At 25.3% G+C, this 18249-nt stretch overlaps 1 protein-coding gene and 1 long non-coding RNA gene across 4 annotated transcripts; one reads left to right on the top strand and one right to left on the bottom strand.

Moving 5' to 3' along the window:
- Positions 1–7490: 7490 nt before the first annotated feature.
- Positions 7491–11579, bottom strand: LOC114129918 (uncharacterized). Of its 3 annotated transcripts, XM_050207542.1 has the most exons (6): positions 11480–11579; positions 11218–11349; positions 9941–10019; positions 9133–9875; positions 8552–8631; positions 7492–8480 (listed from the first exon to the last, which is right to left on the bottom strand). In XM_050207542.1, the coding sequence occupies exons 3-6, from the start codon at positions 9981–9983 to the stop codon at positions 8342–8344; spliced, it is 1005 nt and encodes a 334-aa protein (XP_050063499.1). In that variant the 5' UTR covers positions 9984–10019; positions 11218–11349; positions 11480–11579; the 3' UTR covers positions 7492–8341. The 3 variants fall into 3 exon arrangements, with proteins under 3 accessions (XP_050063500.1, XP_050063499.1, XP_027850579.1); XM_050207543.1 differs by lacking the exon at positions 11480–11579 and having other exon boundaries at positions 7491–8480; positions 9133–9900; positions 11218–11471; XM_027994778.2 differs by lacking the exon at positions 11480–11579 and having other exon boundaries at positions 11218–11474.
- Positions 11580–11596: 17 nt separating this feature from the next.
- On the top strand, positions 11597–15607 carry LOC114129916 (uncharacterized). Its single transcript, XR_007606138.1, has 3 exons — positions 11597–11919; positions 14140–14938; positions 15402–15607. It is a non-coding gene; the product is annotated as an uncharacterized LOC114129916 (long non-coding RNA).
- Positions 15608–18249: the final 2642 nt, after the last annotated feature.

The following is an 18249-nucleotide window of genomic DNA, read 5'->3' as shown; positions in this document are numbered from 1 at the left end:
GTATTTTATTAGTTTTATATTTCTAGAAAAAAAAAACAAGTTATCTAAATAAAAATTAATAGGTACCTAAAAGCTGAAAATAATTAAATTACATTAGCTAAGTCTATCATACAGATATTGTTCGTGTGTTGTGTGTGTTTGTAATTAAGTATTTTGAACTTTTAATAAATAATCACAAAATATTTTATTAAATTGATACAAGGTATTAATCATAAAAATCAGTTTAGTAGTTTAGTTACTATTTATTTATATTGTATGTTGTATTGTATTCAGTGTACTAAAATAAATATTTTAATAAAAAATTATTCCTCCTTTTAGATAAAGTCAAATCAAATTAAAATTTCACTTTTAGTTTTACATAAAAATTTGTTTGTGATTCATAAAATATCTTTCAAAATAATAATATATATTTAATAAAATATAAAATAATAATAATTTAAAAAGTTATTTAAGTTCATTGAACTTTAAGAAGAGAGTCATTTCAAAATTTTTACCTGCTATTGATGATCTCCTTTTTTCAAACTACTGTCCCCCAGCACTGAATAAGCGTTCTGCATGCGCAGATGATGAAACCGCAGTATTTAACTCAAAGAAAGGTTTTTTGAGAATTTGTGGCAAATCATTGACATTCTTTAAATTATTATTAGTAAAATAATCATTTATGATAGTTTGTATTATTATGTATTAATTATTAGCACAAATTAAATATATATATATATATGGTATGGGTTTCAAAATTGAGTTATTTATTAACAAATCAAAATTAGACATTTTTATTGTTGTCGCTATTTTATGAACATAGATTATTTTGTTTTTAAAAAATATCTCAATTTAAATGAATAGACTGTGCATAAAAGTATTTGATCAATTAACAAAATTAAATGTTGAATCTATTGGTTAAAGTTTCAAAATGATCAATGAATGAAAACTAAATTTTTTATAAAGAATATATTTTTTGTCATTTCAAACTGTGTTTATTTGTTTTATTTAATATAGATGTTTTATACTAATACTAAATCCTATTTTAAAAACATTAAACTTCATGTGCAGTTACCTTTTTTTTACATTATAAAATAGACTATCATTGATTATAATTGATTTAGGATAATAATATTGTACATATATCAATATATATTATATATTATACTGATTTTCCTAAAATTAAAATAAATATTGATCAAAAACAAAATAGTTAATAGTTCTGTGCTTCTGTCTTTGTATTTACTCGCTGTTTCACGTTTTTTAATATTTTTTTTTTATAAGCGTTGGACACCATGTTATACTATTAACTTTCATACACTTTAAAATACACAACAATGCGATGTATTTACCGCAAAACGCCTTCGTTTCAGTGATTTCAACGAACACCGTAGCAAAGTAGCAAACACACGAAACGCACAAAACTAGAGTATAATATTATAATTAGATACTTATAAAATATTAATAGTTAATTTCATTACTAATATATAATATATATTTTTATCTAATTATATGACATTTTATTAAATTACAGAAGTTAATATTAGAATTTTAAATATTCATTAAGAATGGGTTGGGTTAATAATACACTTTCACATAAATACACAAATGTTGAGTAGGTATGCCTATGAAAACATAGCTTTAAACAGTTTAAAGACTGACAAACTGCATCAAATATATTATTATTATTATTATATTAAGTAGGTGTATTATGTTGCTAAGTTGATTAAGTGGCTGTATACAATTGAAATTTATATTATACTACTCATAACGAAAACGTTATAAATATTATCACTTAGAGTATACAAAGGAATAAGTGAGTAAGTGACTGCAGTTTGAAATGCGACGCCGATTGTTTGTAGGTACGACCCGTTGTCCACTTTGGCCGGGTATGCACTATGCAGTATTGTTTGAAATGGACGTTCAACTCATCCGAATCACAGATTGTATTGTAGGCTACCTCGCATTAATTAATTATAATATTATATCGGCATATGTTTGACATTTTTGGTTTTTAGTTAAACTATAGAGTCGTATAGCCATGTTAAAATGTGTTTATAGGTCTTGATACGATACGTGCAGCGCGAGGTATTGGTGAAAACCGCTGTTATTATGTGTTAAATAATTACTAATTGTTTACCTATATGAAAATCGATTTTTTTTAAATCCTAAAAATACAAAAACTTTTGTTTTACAAATTACAATTCTCTTTTCTACTGGGTTATATTTAAAAATGTTAATATTAATCTATGAATAATTATATTTGTATAAATAGTCTAATTTTAATAAACATTATTTTTTAGTACAATATGGCTATATTGCATAATATTGCATGTGTTTAAAACTATTTTTAAACACATTTATCCTTAGTATAAACATATTAATATAGGTAAGTACATCGATATTTTCAAAAAAAAATCAACTTAAATAATAATAAATTTTTATAAAAATAGTAAAAAAGAGGGTTGAAAAATATAAGTTTGTTTCTCCATAAGAGATTATTAACGCACCCACCTCCCACCACTGTAATATTTGATCTATGAATATTACTCCTCATGTGGCATATAATATAATTATTTAGGTATTTAATATAATATAATATTTGATATTGGATGAAATGAATACGTATGAAAATTAATCTTAATTAAACCTTTTCTAATCAAAACATAACTATTTGTTCAATACCCATATACATAATATGTGAACATTAGAAATACTGCCGAAATTATGATGGAATCACTATAAAATGTTATTAAAATTGTAAAAAAAAAATGGTAATTAATTAAATAAATCTAAATAAATGTGAAATAATTAAAATAAAATAAAAGTTTCATTAAAAAAAAAAATGGTTGTATTACTGTCATGTACTCACGTATCTTACACACTTCTTATTAGGTATTCATGAATTTAAATTTTACAGATCTAGTCAAAACATAATTCAATATTAAACGTAATATATAAATACTGTTTTCTCACATGTCATAGTTAATAATCATAAGTTAAATTTATTTTTTTTTGAATAATCAAACATAAAATATATAACTCTTCTTGTTTTTACGGCAACAAAGTCCTTAATACTGCTTACTGTACACTGTTATACTTATACGGTAGGTACACTGGTTGAGGTTTCTCACATAGATCATATTCATAGGTACTCGTAATTCGAATTATTCACTGAATTCAAAACAGTTAAGACATTATTATTTATTATACTGAAACAAATATAATATAACATGTGTATAATACAGATTATAGTAGGAATATCTTATATGAGATTTAATCTAGGGCCCCCTAAAAACCGGGGGCCCCGGTGAATTGCACACCCAACACTCCCGATAATTGCGCCACTGATCACACTATTACCCTATTATATCAAATATTATCGTAGTAATTCATTTAATATTTTTCTTTTGTTTTTATCCGAATACGCTTATACGCATTTTAATAAAATATGTATAGGTATAGGCGTAGGTAATACAAAATAATATTGTTTAAACGTAGATCTGTACGGCGTGAGATGCGTCGGGTCGTTTTTTTCGTCTGTCTATACTCTATAGTCTATAGATATATAATATGTATACACACAGTGTATAAATTATATTATACGTATCGAACGAGGGTCGAAAATGTACGGACAAAAAGACGGTGCCGCAGCTGCATGCGGCGTACAAGAGGAATTTGGCCTCGGGCTACATGAGGCGTTCGGCGGCGGCGACCAGTTTTTCCTATATACGCGTATTTTCGTCGAAGGGTGTGCGGCGACAACAAAACGCCGACTTTTGAATTATTGTCGAAACCCCGAGGACCGATTTTGAGGGTGAGCACTTACGCTGCACGTGCAGCAGTAAAGCAGTGCAGTGTAGTTACAACACGTGCAGTATTCTATACTCGAATATAATATAATAAATACGAACGAGCAACGCGCCGCACGCACGAACCCCCTGGCCCATCGTGGAACGTGGATCCATTTTTGAGTACAACGCACTGAGGGTTCTGACGATAATAACAATACGCACCCCGTGTGAACGTTTTATAGGTACCGACAGAACGATGGTGCGCACAAAAATAATTCCTTGTAGCGACCTACGTATATCCAAAAAATATTATTAATTAACCATATGTGGCGTATACCTAATGGTTATTATTATACACTCGATTATATTCTACGAGGTTGAAACTCGCCACATTAAAAATAAGATCGTATAAAGTATACCTACGTACCTACGCTTATTTTTCGTGTATCGATATAGGTAAATTTTTATGTACCGTATTATGTGACGTATAGGTATATGGTATTAAATCGGATTCAATCGTTCAACAATAAAACATCGTTACAATTTTATCGTTGTGATCTTATACTTCTATATTCATTCGTTAATACAAATTCGTAACACTGTCTACTAGACATAAATTGACATAGGTACGATGAATGTATGTATCGTATTTATGAAAACGAATAATTATCCAAACAAATTTTAAACTCATATTATCTACAAACAAAAAGAACGTCAACACGTTTAATGCGTTCTATTGAACAAAATCGACAGACCTAATGCTCGTGTAAACTCTTTTAAAATGACAATCTAAATTTTAATACAAAGGTGTTAGATAGGTAATAGACATGTCGGCGTAATATGCCGGCATATTTAGTCAATATCAGTTTGTACTAAGTACCTACCTAATAGGTACAATTCTATATTATAGCAGCTGCGGCGGTGGCGGCGAATTCTACCATAAATCAAATGCCGAATTTCACCATAATATCCTTATGGTGATCCATAAGTCTCGGCACTCCCGTCTCCCGCACTGAAATTTTGACAGCGTCTATAAGGTGTTGCTCTCTATAATATTACAATAGCAAGAAAACGTTTTACGAATCATGAAGATTAGAGATAAGGAGACCAAACACATATAGCCGCCAGTTTATAAAGTGGCCTGACAAAAGTCGCGCGATTATTCTGCGACCAGGAGCGCGTCGTTCCATAAGAGGCCTACTATAATACTATAATAGAGACCTTTACATATATATAAATATATATGATACAATACAGGCATAAACAACATAAAAAATTAAATTGAATTATATTACAGTATGGAATTATAGGTACTATTTTTTTTTTTTTATAGAACATATAAGATACCTAATACGTCATGAGATAACGAGAAATTTATTAAGAAATTCGTTGGTCCAAACCGGTGTAAATTTCCCTTTAAAATGAATACCGGTATAAAATAAAGAAATTCGTTTGTGACACTGGTATAAATAAGTAATTCCCTCTTTTTCTTACCTTCTCCTTTTGCATATTGCATATCATAACTCTAATCATTTAATTACCTTCAGATTTATTTTCTATTATTTATTAATTAATAAATCAATTAATTAATCAGATTTAGTTGTTAATTGTTATTTATTTAAGTTTGAAGTTTTTAATGCAGTGATGGATGATTTATTTAGTACTTTTATTGAAGGTAAGTAGAATATAAATATAGAATATAATATTGTAAGTATCTAATTACATAATATAGTATTTAGGGAATTCATAATTTTTGATGTATCAATACTATCAATATTTACATACTAATCTTACAACAGAAACAACCAACAAGTCACTGTGACCTAATCTACTACATTTATATATTATATTTATAAAACTTATATAGTACCTATAATTGATTATAAATTAAAAAGTAGGTATCATGTATTGAAGTAGACAATATTTTTTAACTAAGATAATTTATAGTTTATAGATGCTGATAGGTATTTTTTTTTAAAAGTATCTAGTTATAGACACAAGATACCAACAAAAAATTTTGGTGCACCTGAATGCATCACAGCACGGTCGATAACATTCATTCCTAAAAATGACCGTGTATTGATTGGTTGCTTAATATTTGTGTTGCCTTCTTGATATCAAGAATATGGAGTTTCTTCTACTTGAAATTTTAGGCTTTAGCCATGGACATTATTTCTCTAAGAATTATTTATTATGATAAATAATTTTGGTAAACTTGTTTATTTCATTTTTAATATAGAAATTGATGCCGACGAAGTTGAAGATGATACTATGAACAATAGCCTTCATTTCAGACACACAATATTATTCAATTGATGGAGTCAGCGAAGATAATGATGAATTACTAGAGCAAAAAAATTTTTAAAAAAGTACTGGTCAGACATTCTTAAACTATTTTAATGGGTACATTGAGTATTTGAGTTAATATATGAGGGAGTAAAATTGATTTATTAGTTATAACCAAAATATTTATAAAAAAATAACTACTTAACTGCATTAGAATATTTTTATAATAAATGTTTAAGTATTAAATATTGATAATACTTGATACTACTTAAAATAACATTTCTAAATTCTATGTGAAATTTGATTTAGTACACTCTAATATAAAGGCTGTTAAAGAAAATAATTTTTCTATATTGTATAGTCAATCATACATCAAAATCATATTCAATTATTTAGTTTTTCCTCAAATTAAAATATTAATAAATAATTAAAAGCATCTTTACATACCACCAAAGAAGGTTTGAGTACACTGTTTTTGGTGTACTACACCGCCAACATATGGGTCGATAAGTATGTTAATGAGCTAAAAATTATTAATTAGCAAAAAATCATTCTAAAACTAATTCACTTATTCAAACTATTAATAACAAATTTGGTGAAAAACTACACACTTCAGATAGATCAAAATAAATATCAAACTGATTTAACGAGTATTTTACAAATGCAGCATGATATGAATGTACTACCAGTAAAAAAATTATTTTATAAATCTTCAGTACTTTATACAATTACGAATAACCTTACTTTTAAAACTGAACACGGACATAATACTTGACAAATATCTAATATCAAAATACTGACTATGCACTAAAATTTGTCCAAAAATTTACAATATATTACCACTATAAATTTAACATAGTAACTATTTTAAGATTTTCTAAAAAAATAATACATTTTGGCTACTACAAAAACAAAATATAGACCCATAAGTTATAACAAATTACAAATGTACCTATAGGATTATCATATTATTATTTATTTATTTTTGCCTAATATTGAATTATTTAATTAAACATTTTTTTACACAATATTATATAATAATATTATACAATAAAAGCAAAGAAAATTTATTTATGTAGATATTTTAGTTATGGGAGAAACTTTATTGCAAATCGTAATTATTTAATTTTATATTTACTATTTAATGAATTTACAAGTATATTTTAAATTGTGAATTCATGAGCCTACACACAAATTTCTTTAGTGGAGCCCATTATCTTCTTGAAGAATAAACAAATAAAACAAAATAAAAAAATGTTGACATTACATTTGTTTATTATACATTTTATAACACATAGTATTTAAAGTAATCAAATTTATCTAAAAATAATACTCTTACATTAAGTTAAATGTTGTATAATATAAATAAAAAACATTTACCAATGTTGATAGTAAAATCTTTTTTAAATAAAATTTGCATTTTTTGGTGTGCAAAACATAAAATATTATTGCTTTAAATATTATTTATATTATACATAAAAATTATAGTAGTACCACAATTTTTTTTTTAATATCACTTATTAATTACATATTATAGTTTATAATACAAATAATATTTATTTAATATAATTACATAAATATAACAACAAAATACACTGTGTTAGTGTGTATGTTTTACAAAGTAATATACAATTGAACGTAGGTATTCAATATCAAATGTAAATTGTCTATACCATACTCAGTAGGTAAGACTCATGGTGCATCTATGTAACTATTAATTTGTGAATTCAATTAACATATAAATATGTTTTATGTAGGCATATATGAACCACTAAATATATGAATATAGTCATGTGTAATAAAAACTTTGTTGAGAAACACTTTAAAGATATAGAGCACAGCCTGTGGTTAAAGACATATCTACAAGTTTAGCTACTGAGAATAATGAGAATAATAATACAATAAAAATGTAAAGACGCAATTTATTGAATCAAAAACAGAACTAAATAAATACGAACAGAATTTGAGTAAAAATCCTATACTTACGGCTATAAAATAACCGTAATTGCAACCGCTATGAAATAAAGAAAAAAAACGGGTACTTGTAATGCTTTATAACATCATGTAGTATACAAATATGAACAGGGATTTATAAAGGTCGTAAAAAGCTTTAAATCTGATAAGAAATAGAAAATTTTTGAAAACAATACCAAATATTGTTGTAATGATAAGCGCAAGATCAATAAGACGATTAGGTAAAATTAGACGATTCATATTAATGAGTTAGTCATTCATTAAATCAACAATTTAATTTAACTAAGGCAATATTTTCTTAAATTTTATTATTCATCCATTGTATAATTGCTGAAGAGGGATGTTAACGATTGAATTTGTTGTTGTTGTTGCTGCTGTGAGACTTCACTACTGGTGGATTGATCATATTGAATATTAGAAGTATTATTGGGATATAATACAGAATTACTAAAAACAAAAATAATTTTATTTTATTTTAAATATTTATTTAATTTGATTATTGTTTTTAATCTACTTACGCATTAACTGGTTCAGAATGATTTACTTGGGTCGTATTATTGTTAGCTGAACTAATTTTTTGTGGCATAAATGAAGAACCCTAATAATCAAATAAAAACAAATTTGAAAAATGACTACTTAATATATATATATTCACCCAAATAAAATAGTAATATAAAAATAGTTAACTACCATTGAGTCCTACTTAAGAATTTTAACTTAGTAAATTGTTATATTAGCATGAGTGACTATATTTAAAAAAAAATAAAAACCAGGACTATGATCATTTTATGTGTTAGTACTTCATTAGTATAATAGAATATGATATATTAAGTTAATGATTGTTGTAACAATACTAACGAAATAAAAATTTAAAAATAATAAATGATTCCAAATTTCAAATCTTCTTGCAATCAATACTATATTCATATCAATTAAATCCAACCACTGCTCTATGTATAATTAAAATAAATAAATAAAAGCAAAAAGTCACACCTAAAAACTAACACTATTAATCCCATTTTTTTAGCATAATTAACATAACTTAAATAAAAAATATAAAATTAATTTAATACACTAAGTCAATATATATAACACTTACTAATTGGTTCAAAGTATTTTCAGAATAAACTTCAACGTGGTTTGTAATCCAGACACCTGGTTTATTGTAATGTTTATTAAGATTGATTATATGTGAATTATTAGACACGTCTTCAGGCCAAAAATCCTCATAAACTTTTTCTGATGGATAATAGTTCTTAATATTATTAAGGCTGATTACAGTGCAAGAGTCCATATTATATAATTGATCAAAGATGCCCATAACTTTGAAACAAAACTTAAGATAAGCTAAATCCCAATTTTTAAGTTCCACATCTCCTATTGATGGGTCATTTGGATTTGTAAAATAGAAAAGTGGAAGATATTTTTGGCCCTCTTTAGTATAGTATGGAATAAAACGTGAGAAAAATTTAATACAACCAAATTGTATTTTGTGGTCATTAATATTTGACTGTATTTTGTTATAACACACACATACAAATTTATAAAACTCCTGGGCATCTTCTAAACGGACAATGCAATCTTTTCCAGCAATGAATTCATGAAACATACTTGAATAAAACTGTTTATTGATATAGTTTAATATTTTTGCTTCAGAATTGGTAATATAGTAACCTTTCACAGAAAAACATTTATAAATGTCTGGATTAAAATAGTGTAAATAGTTCCTAATTAGCAGCATTTCTGCCATCAACACGGACACAAACTTTAAATGTTCTCCATTAATTATCCGTGTGATGATTGAAATAGGGTGTCCTTCGATTAATATCCAACCAAATCTACCTATATTTCACATGTAAAATAAAAACTGTTAAAAATAAATTTGAGATACATAATAATTTGCTTACCTTTTATACTTTCTTCATCAATAAATCCAGATACTTCTGACATTATAATAGTTTAGGGTTTTTTTTTATAAATTCCAACCTAAAAGTAATTATACACATTAAATGGTAAATATAATATTAATTATTACTATTGCAATATTTAATAATATTTTTAATGTCAATCATAATTTTATTTATTTATATTTTGTAAATATAAAACTAATCTTAAGATAACAAGTTTCAAACATTTTAAAATATTGAATACTCAGTAGAACTTTGGAAATTATAGAAGAATTACACAATTCTACAATTATTAAAAAAACATATTTTTTTTTTAATCAATTAATCTCATACTAGATACCTACATTATATGAAATAATTACTTAATACCTTTTAATCTCAATTGGAGGACGATGATAATTGAATTTAATTGAATTTAGATTTATATATAATAAGTAGTTAAAAGTTTAATAAAAAAATTGGAAAATAAATACAATGCCAAACTGCAATAAATAGGTAGTATAATCTTAATAATATGTTAGTATTCGTTGATCAAAATATTGATATTCAACAATAAATATTATTCAGAATTAAATATTAAACAAATATATTTAGATTGCTTGTCAAAACTTAATGGCCAAGAACAAAAGTAGGACATAATTGTAACTGTAAATCAAATGTTTCTTGAACAATGTGGCTTAGAGCAATAAAATCTTATATTTTAATTATTAATTATTTTACATAAAGAACGCCAATTGGCTTTCACAAGATAAAACATAATGAAGATACATAACATTGCATAACATAACATATACATAATATATAGACTAGATAAGTATTAAAATAATATATAAGAAAGATATAACTGTAATAACAAGTTTAGAATAAATAAATAGCCTAGGTACGAACTTTTCATAGAGCTTTTGAATTGTATACGTGCATTAGCAGCAAAACTAGACCTACTTGTTGATATGTAAAAAGTCCTCTGGGATCGAGTGTTGCTAAGAACCAGGATGCTGAGTCTCTCTAACAAATTAATGATGATATTGTTATAATCGTTATCGATAAGATATCTGTATTTAATTTCATAAAATAGTGTAATAATGTACATAATAATGCACTAAAAAAGGACTAAAATATAATTTCAAGCTTACTTAGCAATAAATTGAATAGCCTAATAAAAACATGCAAATTATGCAATAGCTTACTAGCCCTAGCGTATCACTGACCATGGACTCGCGAGATTGTATGCAGTACATTATACATATTATAAAGTATAAAAATGAAATATGACGTACCTTCAAAAATGATGATCTAATAATGAAGCGCGTCGACCAGAAGACGCAAACAGAAATACGATGCAGACGAAGAAATCAAACACAAAAATGGCGGACAACAGCACGGCGACGTCCCGTTTATTTCACAACCATCTGATCGTTCGTTTCCCGATGATATAACAAAATTTGTTTTTTATTTTTTTATTTTTTATTCAATAAAATGTATACTGAATTTTGTATTTATTAGTTGGAACTTATTGATTTTCACAACTTTTAAAATTACCTATGTTTATGGGCGGGACACCCGACTGATACTGTACGGGCCAATGGCGTTGATTCATTGGTTGTTTATATAAACAAACGGCGTTGTCCGCGTGTTGTCGGTTGTCGGCGCGATACACAATGTCACACTACGCAGTTTCGTTTACTTGTTTATCGTTCCGTTACTGATGAATTTTCCGTGTTTAATTTAGTTTTAGTGTAGTTATAAAATTTTGTTTACTTCACTGGGACTAAATACTTAATACTTTTAACAAACTGGACTCGCCGGCTGTCATATAGTTAGCTATATACTGTACTAGAGATTATAGAGAATCTCTTACATTGTACGCTCTCTACTTCTCTAGTAGTTGAGTGTGTGTTTCCTGCGGCTTGTGTTGTACGTTATTGTGTTCTTGTCTGCTGTATACTACTATCAATATACTTCAAACAGATAAATCTTTTGTAAGTATGAACGTTAATATTGTTATCATATTAATTACATAGTTTTATATTATTATTATTAATACCTACCTATTAGATTTTTGTAACAAACTTTACAAACAGTGACTTAAATCGACCCCAATTTCTGGCGGTGCAGAGAAATATTATAATTTCTAACCCATTAATACTGACTTCATTTGAAAATCCCCACTCGCCCAATAAATAAATATATATACTAGGTTAATTTATTAAATAAGTATTCAATTATTTTGGCAGTTAAAAATGTACCTATTATTAAATACCTTTGTGATAGGCAAAGCAGTAATAAAAAAAAATGTTATATCTACCCACTGTAAGGTTTATTGCTGCTAATAAAAATAATATTCATACATTACAAAAAAAAAAAAATTACAAATTACTTTTTATTTTAAACCGAGTAACATCCTCTTAAAAGACGTTGCATCAAACTCATCAATTATTAATAGATAGGTAATTAAAATTATCGTCAAAAAATGTGAGCCAAAATGAACTCTTGAAATAGGATTTATGATATAGATACAAAACAACACTTGTAAAAAAGTGAAATTGTATACATACTTGTAATTTGTAAGCAAATGTGTACTTTAGAAAATAGAAGTTATAGGTTTACAATATTTTATGATTTTCTAATGCTGCTATAATGTAAACTTGCAATAGGTATATATTTCTATTTAAAATGTGGTAGTGCAATTACAGCATGAGTACCACCCAATTTACTCCACAAATCTATAAATTTAACTAGAAAGTATTTAACACTATTCTGATTGCACTGTTAAATGTTCACTATCTAGTGATCATCGTTAAGTTAGATTATGATAGTTTTTACTAAATGTAACCTTTAAAATTGAAAACTGAAGTATTAAAAACTGTAAAGATTACTATTATTATACAAGTGCTATATATTACTCATAAACTAGTGATTGGTATTTAGTGTATGTAACTTAATAGATGTTCTGTATAGATATCTTGACTAGGTGTACAGTGTATACATAGGTTAAAATCCTATTTTTATCAATGCTTATTGATGTTGAATTTATTTTTTAAGCGGATATCATATTCATACATGTTGTTTTTGTTTTATAAACATACAATATAAAAAAATTGCGTTTAGTAGAGTTAGAGCCAATTTAACTATTATAAAATCTAAAGGTAACAATTTTGTCTAAGAAAACACATTTATATTTTCATTTTGAAATGAGTTAAATCTATGTAAAACATTAAAACTTTAAAATGCTTATAACTCTCTTCAAAAAGTAAATATCAACAATAGCCTACATGATTCGCTCAATAATATTCTTATCTATATGTTTTTTATGTTTGATAAGTAAATATACATACTTTTGTAAGCTTTTATTTTAGTGTTGTATTATAAATTACAATTAACCTATACTAAACATCTCTTTGAATTTTATCACTTATTATATTCACTTGTTGAACATTGCTTTTTAACATTAAACACCTATTATCCCTATCTATCACCTCTCTTAATAGTTGTGTAAATACTTACCTAATAATTTAAATTATTCATTTTTATTCATTTATTATTAACTAATGGCAACTGTACTTTCTGTTCAACAATCACCTTTCAATCTTTTCTCTGCAAGCTAAGAGCTTAAAAATCGAATATAAAAATTTAAATGAAAAAAAATACAAACATTAAAAAATAAAATGTATAGCGTTCATTTAAATGTTTTTTAAATTATATAAACAATTATTAAACACAATGAAATTTATTAGGAAAATTTCTTTGGCCATTTTACTATTAACCTAACCTAAACAAGGTATTGTCTCACCGAGTTTTAGGATTTTAAACAGCAACTAAAAATATTAACGGTCAATTTTTCAATAATATAAAGTTATTGATTCATATTAATATACATTTTTGTTCTGTTCAGAATAACAGAGTTTGGGGTATTCAAATATTTTTAACCATATATTACTTAGTCAGCCCAAATTTAAGGAGGCTCACCGAGTTCAACTGGGTAATTTTCCGGCACTTTCCGCCCCTGATTGTCAAAGAATGTAACCTGAATAATTTTTAAGATTATCCTTTATGTAAATTGTTAAATAGTTTGTACCTATTGTCCTCCTATATTTTCTAAATTATTTATTGTTTGTAAGTGTAAATCATAATATAAAGTTATATGTGTATATATCATATTCACTGTAATATATTAAATTATATATTTTGTTTATTTGCAGTTCATTATCAAAATTCTGGTCATAAGCTTATGTGAATCATTTGTTGTCTTCATTTGAAAATTTCACACGTGTTTAAACAATGGACGCGTCACCATCTCAAAAAAAAAAAAAAAAATGCTAAACAGATAATAAGGATTAAGGTGATTGCTAATCAACATTGTGAAGCTTTGATTGAAAAAGGAGATGAATGTTTTATGGCTGCAAAATATGAAGAAGCCATTTTTAACTATCATAAAGCATTAGAAATAAATCCTAATATGGAAGTTATTTTGTTTAATTTGGGTAAGATTTATTTCAAAATAACTGACTACCAAAAATCAATTGAGGCATTTGAAAAAGCTAATGAATTGATTCCAAATAATGTCACTGTCTTAAGATTTTTAGCAACTGCATATTGTAATCAAGGTGACATGTTCATGTGTATTGACACCTATAAAAAATGTTTAAAATTAGACCCCGATCATTTAGAAATAAATGTAGAACTGGCTCTTATATATTTTCACAACGTATAAAATTTACAAGCAGCAGAAAAATGTTTCAAAAAATGCATCCAATTGGATGCAGAAAGAGTGGATTTATACAAGAATCTTCTTCGAATATATCAACAGCAAAATAAACACAAAGATGCATTCAATATTTGCATGATATTGGGAGATCTTTATTTGAAAAAATCTGATCCAGAAAATGCAAGATATGCTTTAACTACTGCATTGTGTTTAAACCCTAAAAATGCTAGAGCTCATTGGAAACTTGGACTTGCTTTGCACCTGCTTGGTCATTATGATTTTGCCATAATTAGGTAATTATTAATTATCATAGAAGTTATTAAATAAATGTTTGTCTTGTTATATATTAGCTGCCAATATGGTCTTGGTAAACTTAGGTTTAAACAATTTAACTTTAAGCATGATTTCCACTATATTTAGAAGTTAGAACACATTCTTAAAAAATTTTTTACTGATTACAGCAGTTATTTTATTTATTAAAGCTACTTCTAATATATTAATGATATATATTATCCGCTTTGTTGATGTTTTGATTGTTGATTATTAATACATTACAACTGATTTATTTCATTTAAGACTTAACTTTAAGATACTATAATTGAAATATGTTAACTAGTGCTATCTTCTTTGTTATTAATTTCTATAACATAGTACTTAGTTTAATTAAACCCTATTATTATACTTTTAAAATGTATCTATTTCATATAATTAATCATAATTAGTAATTATATCATATATATATATATTTTTTAATAGGTATAATTATGCTAATGAATTGATACCAGACTTTGTCCATCCTTCAAGTGATTCAACAGTAAACGGCAAACAATAACACTTATTCAACCCATCCAGTTTATTTTGGCCAATGTACTATAGGCCTATAATCAACAACGGCGGTAGAATAATAGTATCATTTGTCTGAAACTAACAAAACAATAAAAATATATTTTTTGGCTTTTCTTGCATTTTGTCTTACAAATTATTTTTATTAATTAATGTTTTTTTATAACTAAATGGTATAATTTATGTAGTTCAACATATGTACCAACAATACATACAAAAATATATGACATAATAATATTCATGATATTTTTTTTACTTATGAATCTTTATACAAGATACTAATGATATACTTTATGTTTATAATCTTTATACACATTTACTTAGTTTTATCAATTATGATATATATTAATACAGGGGTCACCAACCTACAGGTCGCCAAGCTTTTTGCACCGGCCCGTCAAGCTAATTAATGTTTTGAAATATAAAAAAAATTTTGAATTATAAAATAAAAAACTATATAAATGAACATACATTTTCTAAATTAAATCTTATCTATTCTTATTTATTTCTCAATTTCATAACCTATCAATTCCTAGATGAACAACGCATTTCTAAATATTTCGATGCCAAAGCGTATATCAAATTTGGCCCATCCTAAAAGAAGTTTGGCGACCCCTGTATTAACCCCTGAATCTTTTTTAATACACATATACTTAGTTTAATCAATTGTGAAGTATATTAATATATTTAAATGTAATATAATATCGTAAAATAATTAAATTTTTTAGACAGTATATTATATTATGATAAAATAAAACATTATATATTACTATCTTATATTCATAAAAAATGTTATTGATTATAATGGTTATTAAATTAAAACAGTAATTAATATACTAGGAATATAACTAAAGCTGTAATACTCTGATTAACTTGATGTTTTCAAATTATCATCTACACACAACATACAAACTGAGGACTTCGCGAAAGTTTTAAATTAATTGGTTCATAAGTTTATGTTCCGGAATAGCCAACATGATTTTCATAAAATAACATAGCTTGAATACAAGTTGGTTCTCATTCAACAATTTTTGTAATGGTTATTATCAAAAATATGAAAAGAAAACTGAAATTTTTATTAGCTAAATTAAAATGACTGGTTCATATTTATAAAAATATAAAAAATTTAAAATAAGTGTTTTATTTTTTCTAAAATATTCAATAAACATTTTATTCAATAAGTGATATAATATATACAGTTTAATAGAAGCTATTTGTAATGGTATTACTTTGAAATGTTTGAAATAAAAAATGAGTTTTTTAATGGCTGTTTTAAAATGACTGCTGCATATTTACACACATTTAGATAATTTAAATTAGGGGTTTATTTTTTTTTTAAATTTCTTATAAATATTTAAATCATCGAGTCATATTATATTTACAGAACAATTAGAACAATTTCTAATGGTTTTGGTTTTAAATATTTGAAATGAAATCTATGTTTTTTATTAGCTCAACTAAAATGACTGTTTCATATTTACACACATATAGATAAATAAAAATAAGTGTTTTTTTTTCTATAATTTTTAACAAACATTTTATTCAATAAGTGATATAATATATACTGAACATTAGGAGCTTTTTGTAATGGTTTTACATTGAAATGATTGAAATGACAACTGAGTATTTTATTAGCTAAATTAAAATGACTGGTTCATATTTATACACATATAGATAAATAAAAATAAGTCTTTATTCTTTTCAAAATTATTTTATTAATATTTTAATCAACAAGTCATATTATGTTTACAGTACAATTAGAACTTTTTGTAATAGTTTTGGTTGGTAATGTTTAAAATAGAAACTGAGTTTTTTATAAGCTTAATTAAAATGACTACTTCATATTTACACGTATATAAAATTTAAAAAAAGTGTTTTATTTTTTCTAAAACTTTCAATAAATATTTTATTCAATAAGTCATATAATATTAACAGTACATTTACAGCTTTTTGTTATAGTTTTACTTTGAAATGTTAGAAATGAAGACTGATTATTTTATTAGCTAAATTAAAATTACTGCTTCATATTTACACGTATATAAAATTTAAAATAAGTGTTTTATTTTTTTCTTAAATTATTTTATTAATATTTTAATCAACAAGTCATATTGTATTTACAGTACAATCAGAACGGTTTCTAATGGTTTTGGTTTTAAATATTTGAAATAGAAATTGAATTTTTTATTAGTAATTTTAAAATTACTGTTTCATATTTACACGTATATAAAATTTAAAATATGAATTTTGTTTTTTCTAAAATTTCTTATAAATATTTAAATCAACGAGTCATATTATATTTACAGTACTATTAGAACTTTTTGTAATAGTTTTGGTTGGTAATGTTTAAAATGAGAACTGAGTTTTTTATAATCTTAATTTAAATGACTGCTTCATATTTACACGTATATAAAATTTAAAATATGTGTTTTATTTTTTCTATAATTTCAATAACTATTTTATTCAATAAGTGATATAATATTAACAGTACATTTACAGCTTTTTGTTATAGTTTTACTTTGAAATGTTAGAAGTGAAAACTGATTATTTTATTAGCTAAATTAAAATGACTGATTCATATTTACACACATATAGATAACTAAAAATAAGTGTTTATTTTTTTCAAAATTATTTTATTAATATTTTAATCAACAAGTCATATTATGTTTACAGTACAATTAGAACTTTTTGTAATAGTTTTGGTTGGTAATGTTTAAAATAGAAACTGAGTTTTTTATAAGCTTAATTAAAATGACTACTTCAT

This window comes from Aphis gossypii, chromosome X (assembly GCF_020184175.1).
Source record: "Aphis gossypii isolate Hap1 chromosome X, ASM2018417v2, whole genome shotgun sequence".
Classification (NCBI taxonomy): domain Eukaryota; kingdom Metazoa; phylum Arthropoda; class Insecta; order Hemiptera; family Aphididae; genus Aphis; species Aphis gossypii.
This window is presented reverse-complemented; position numbering and strand designations above follow the sequence as displayed.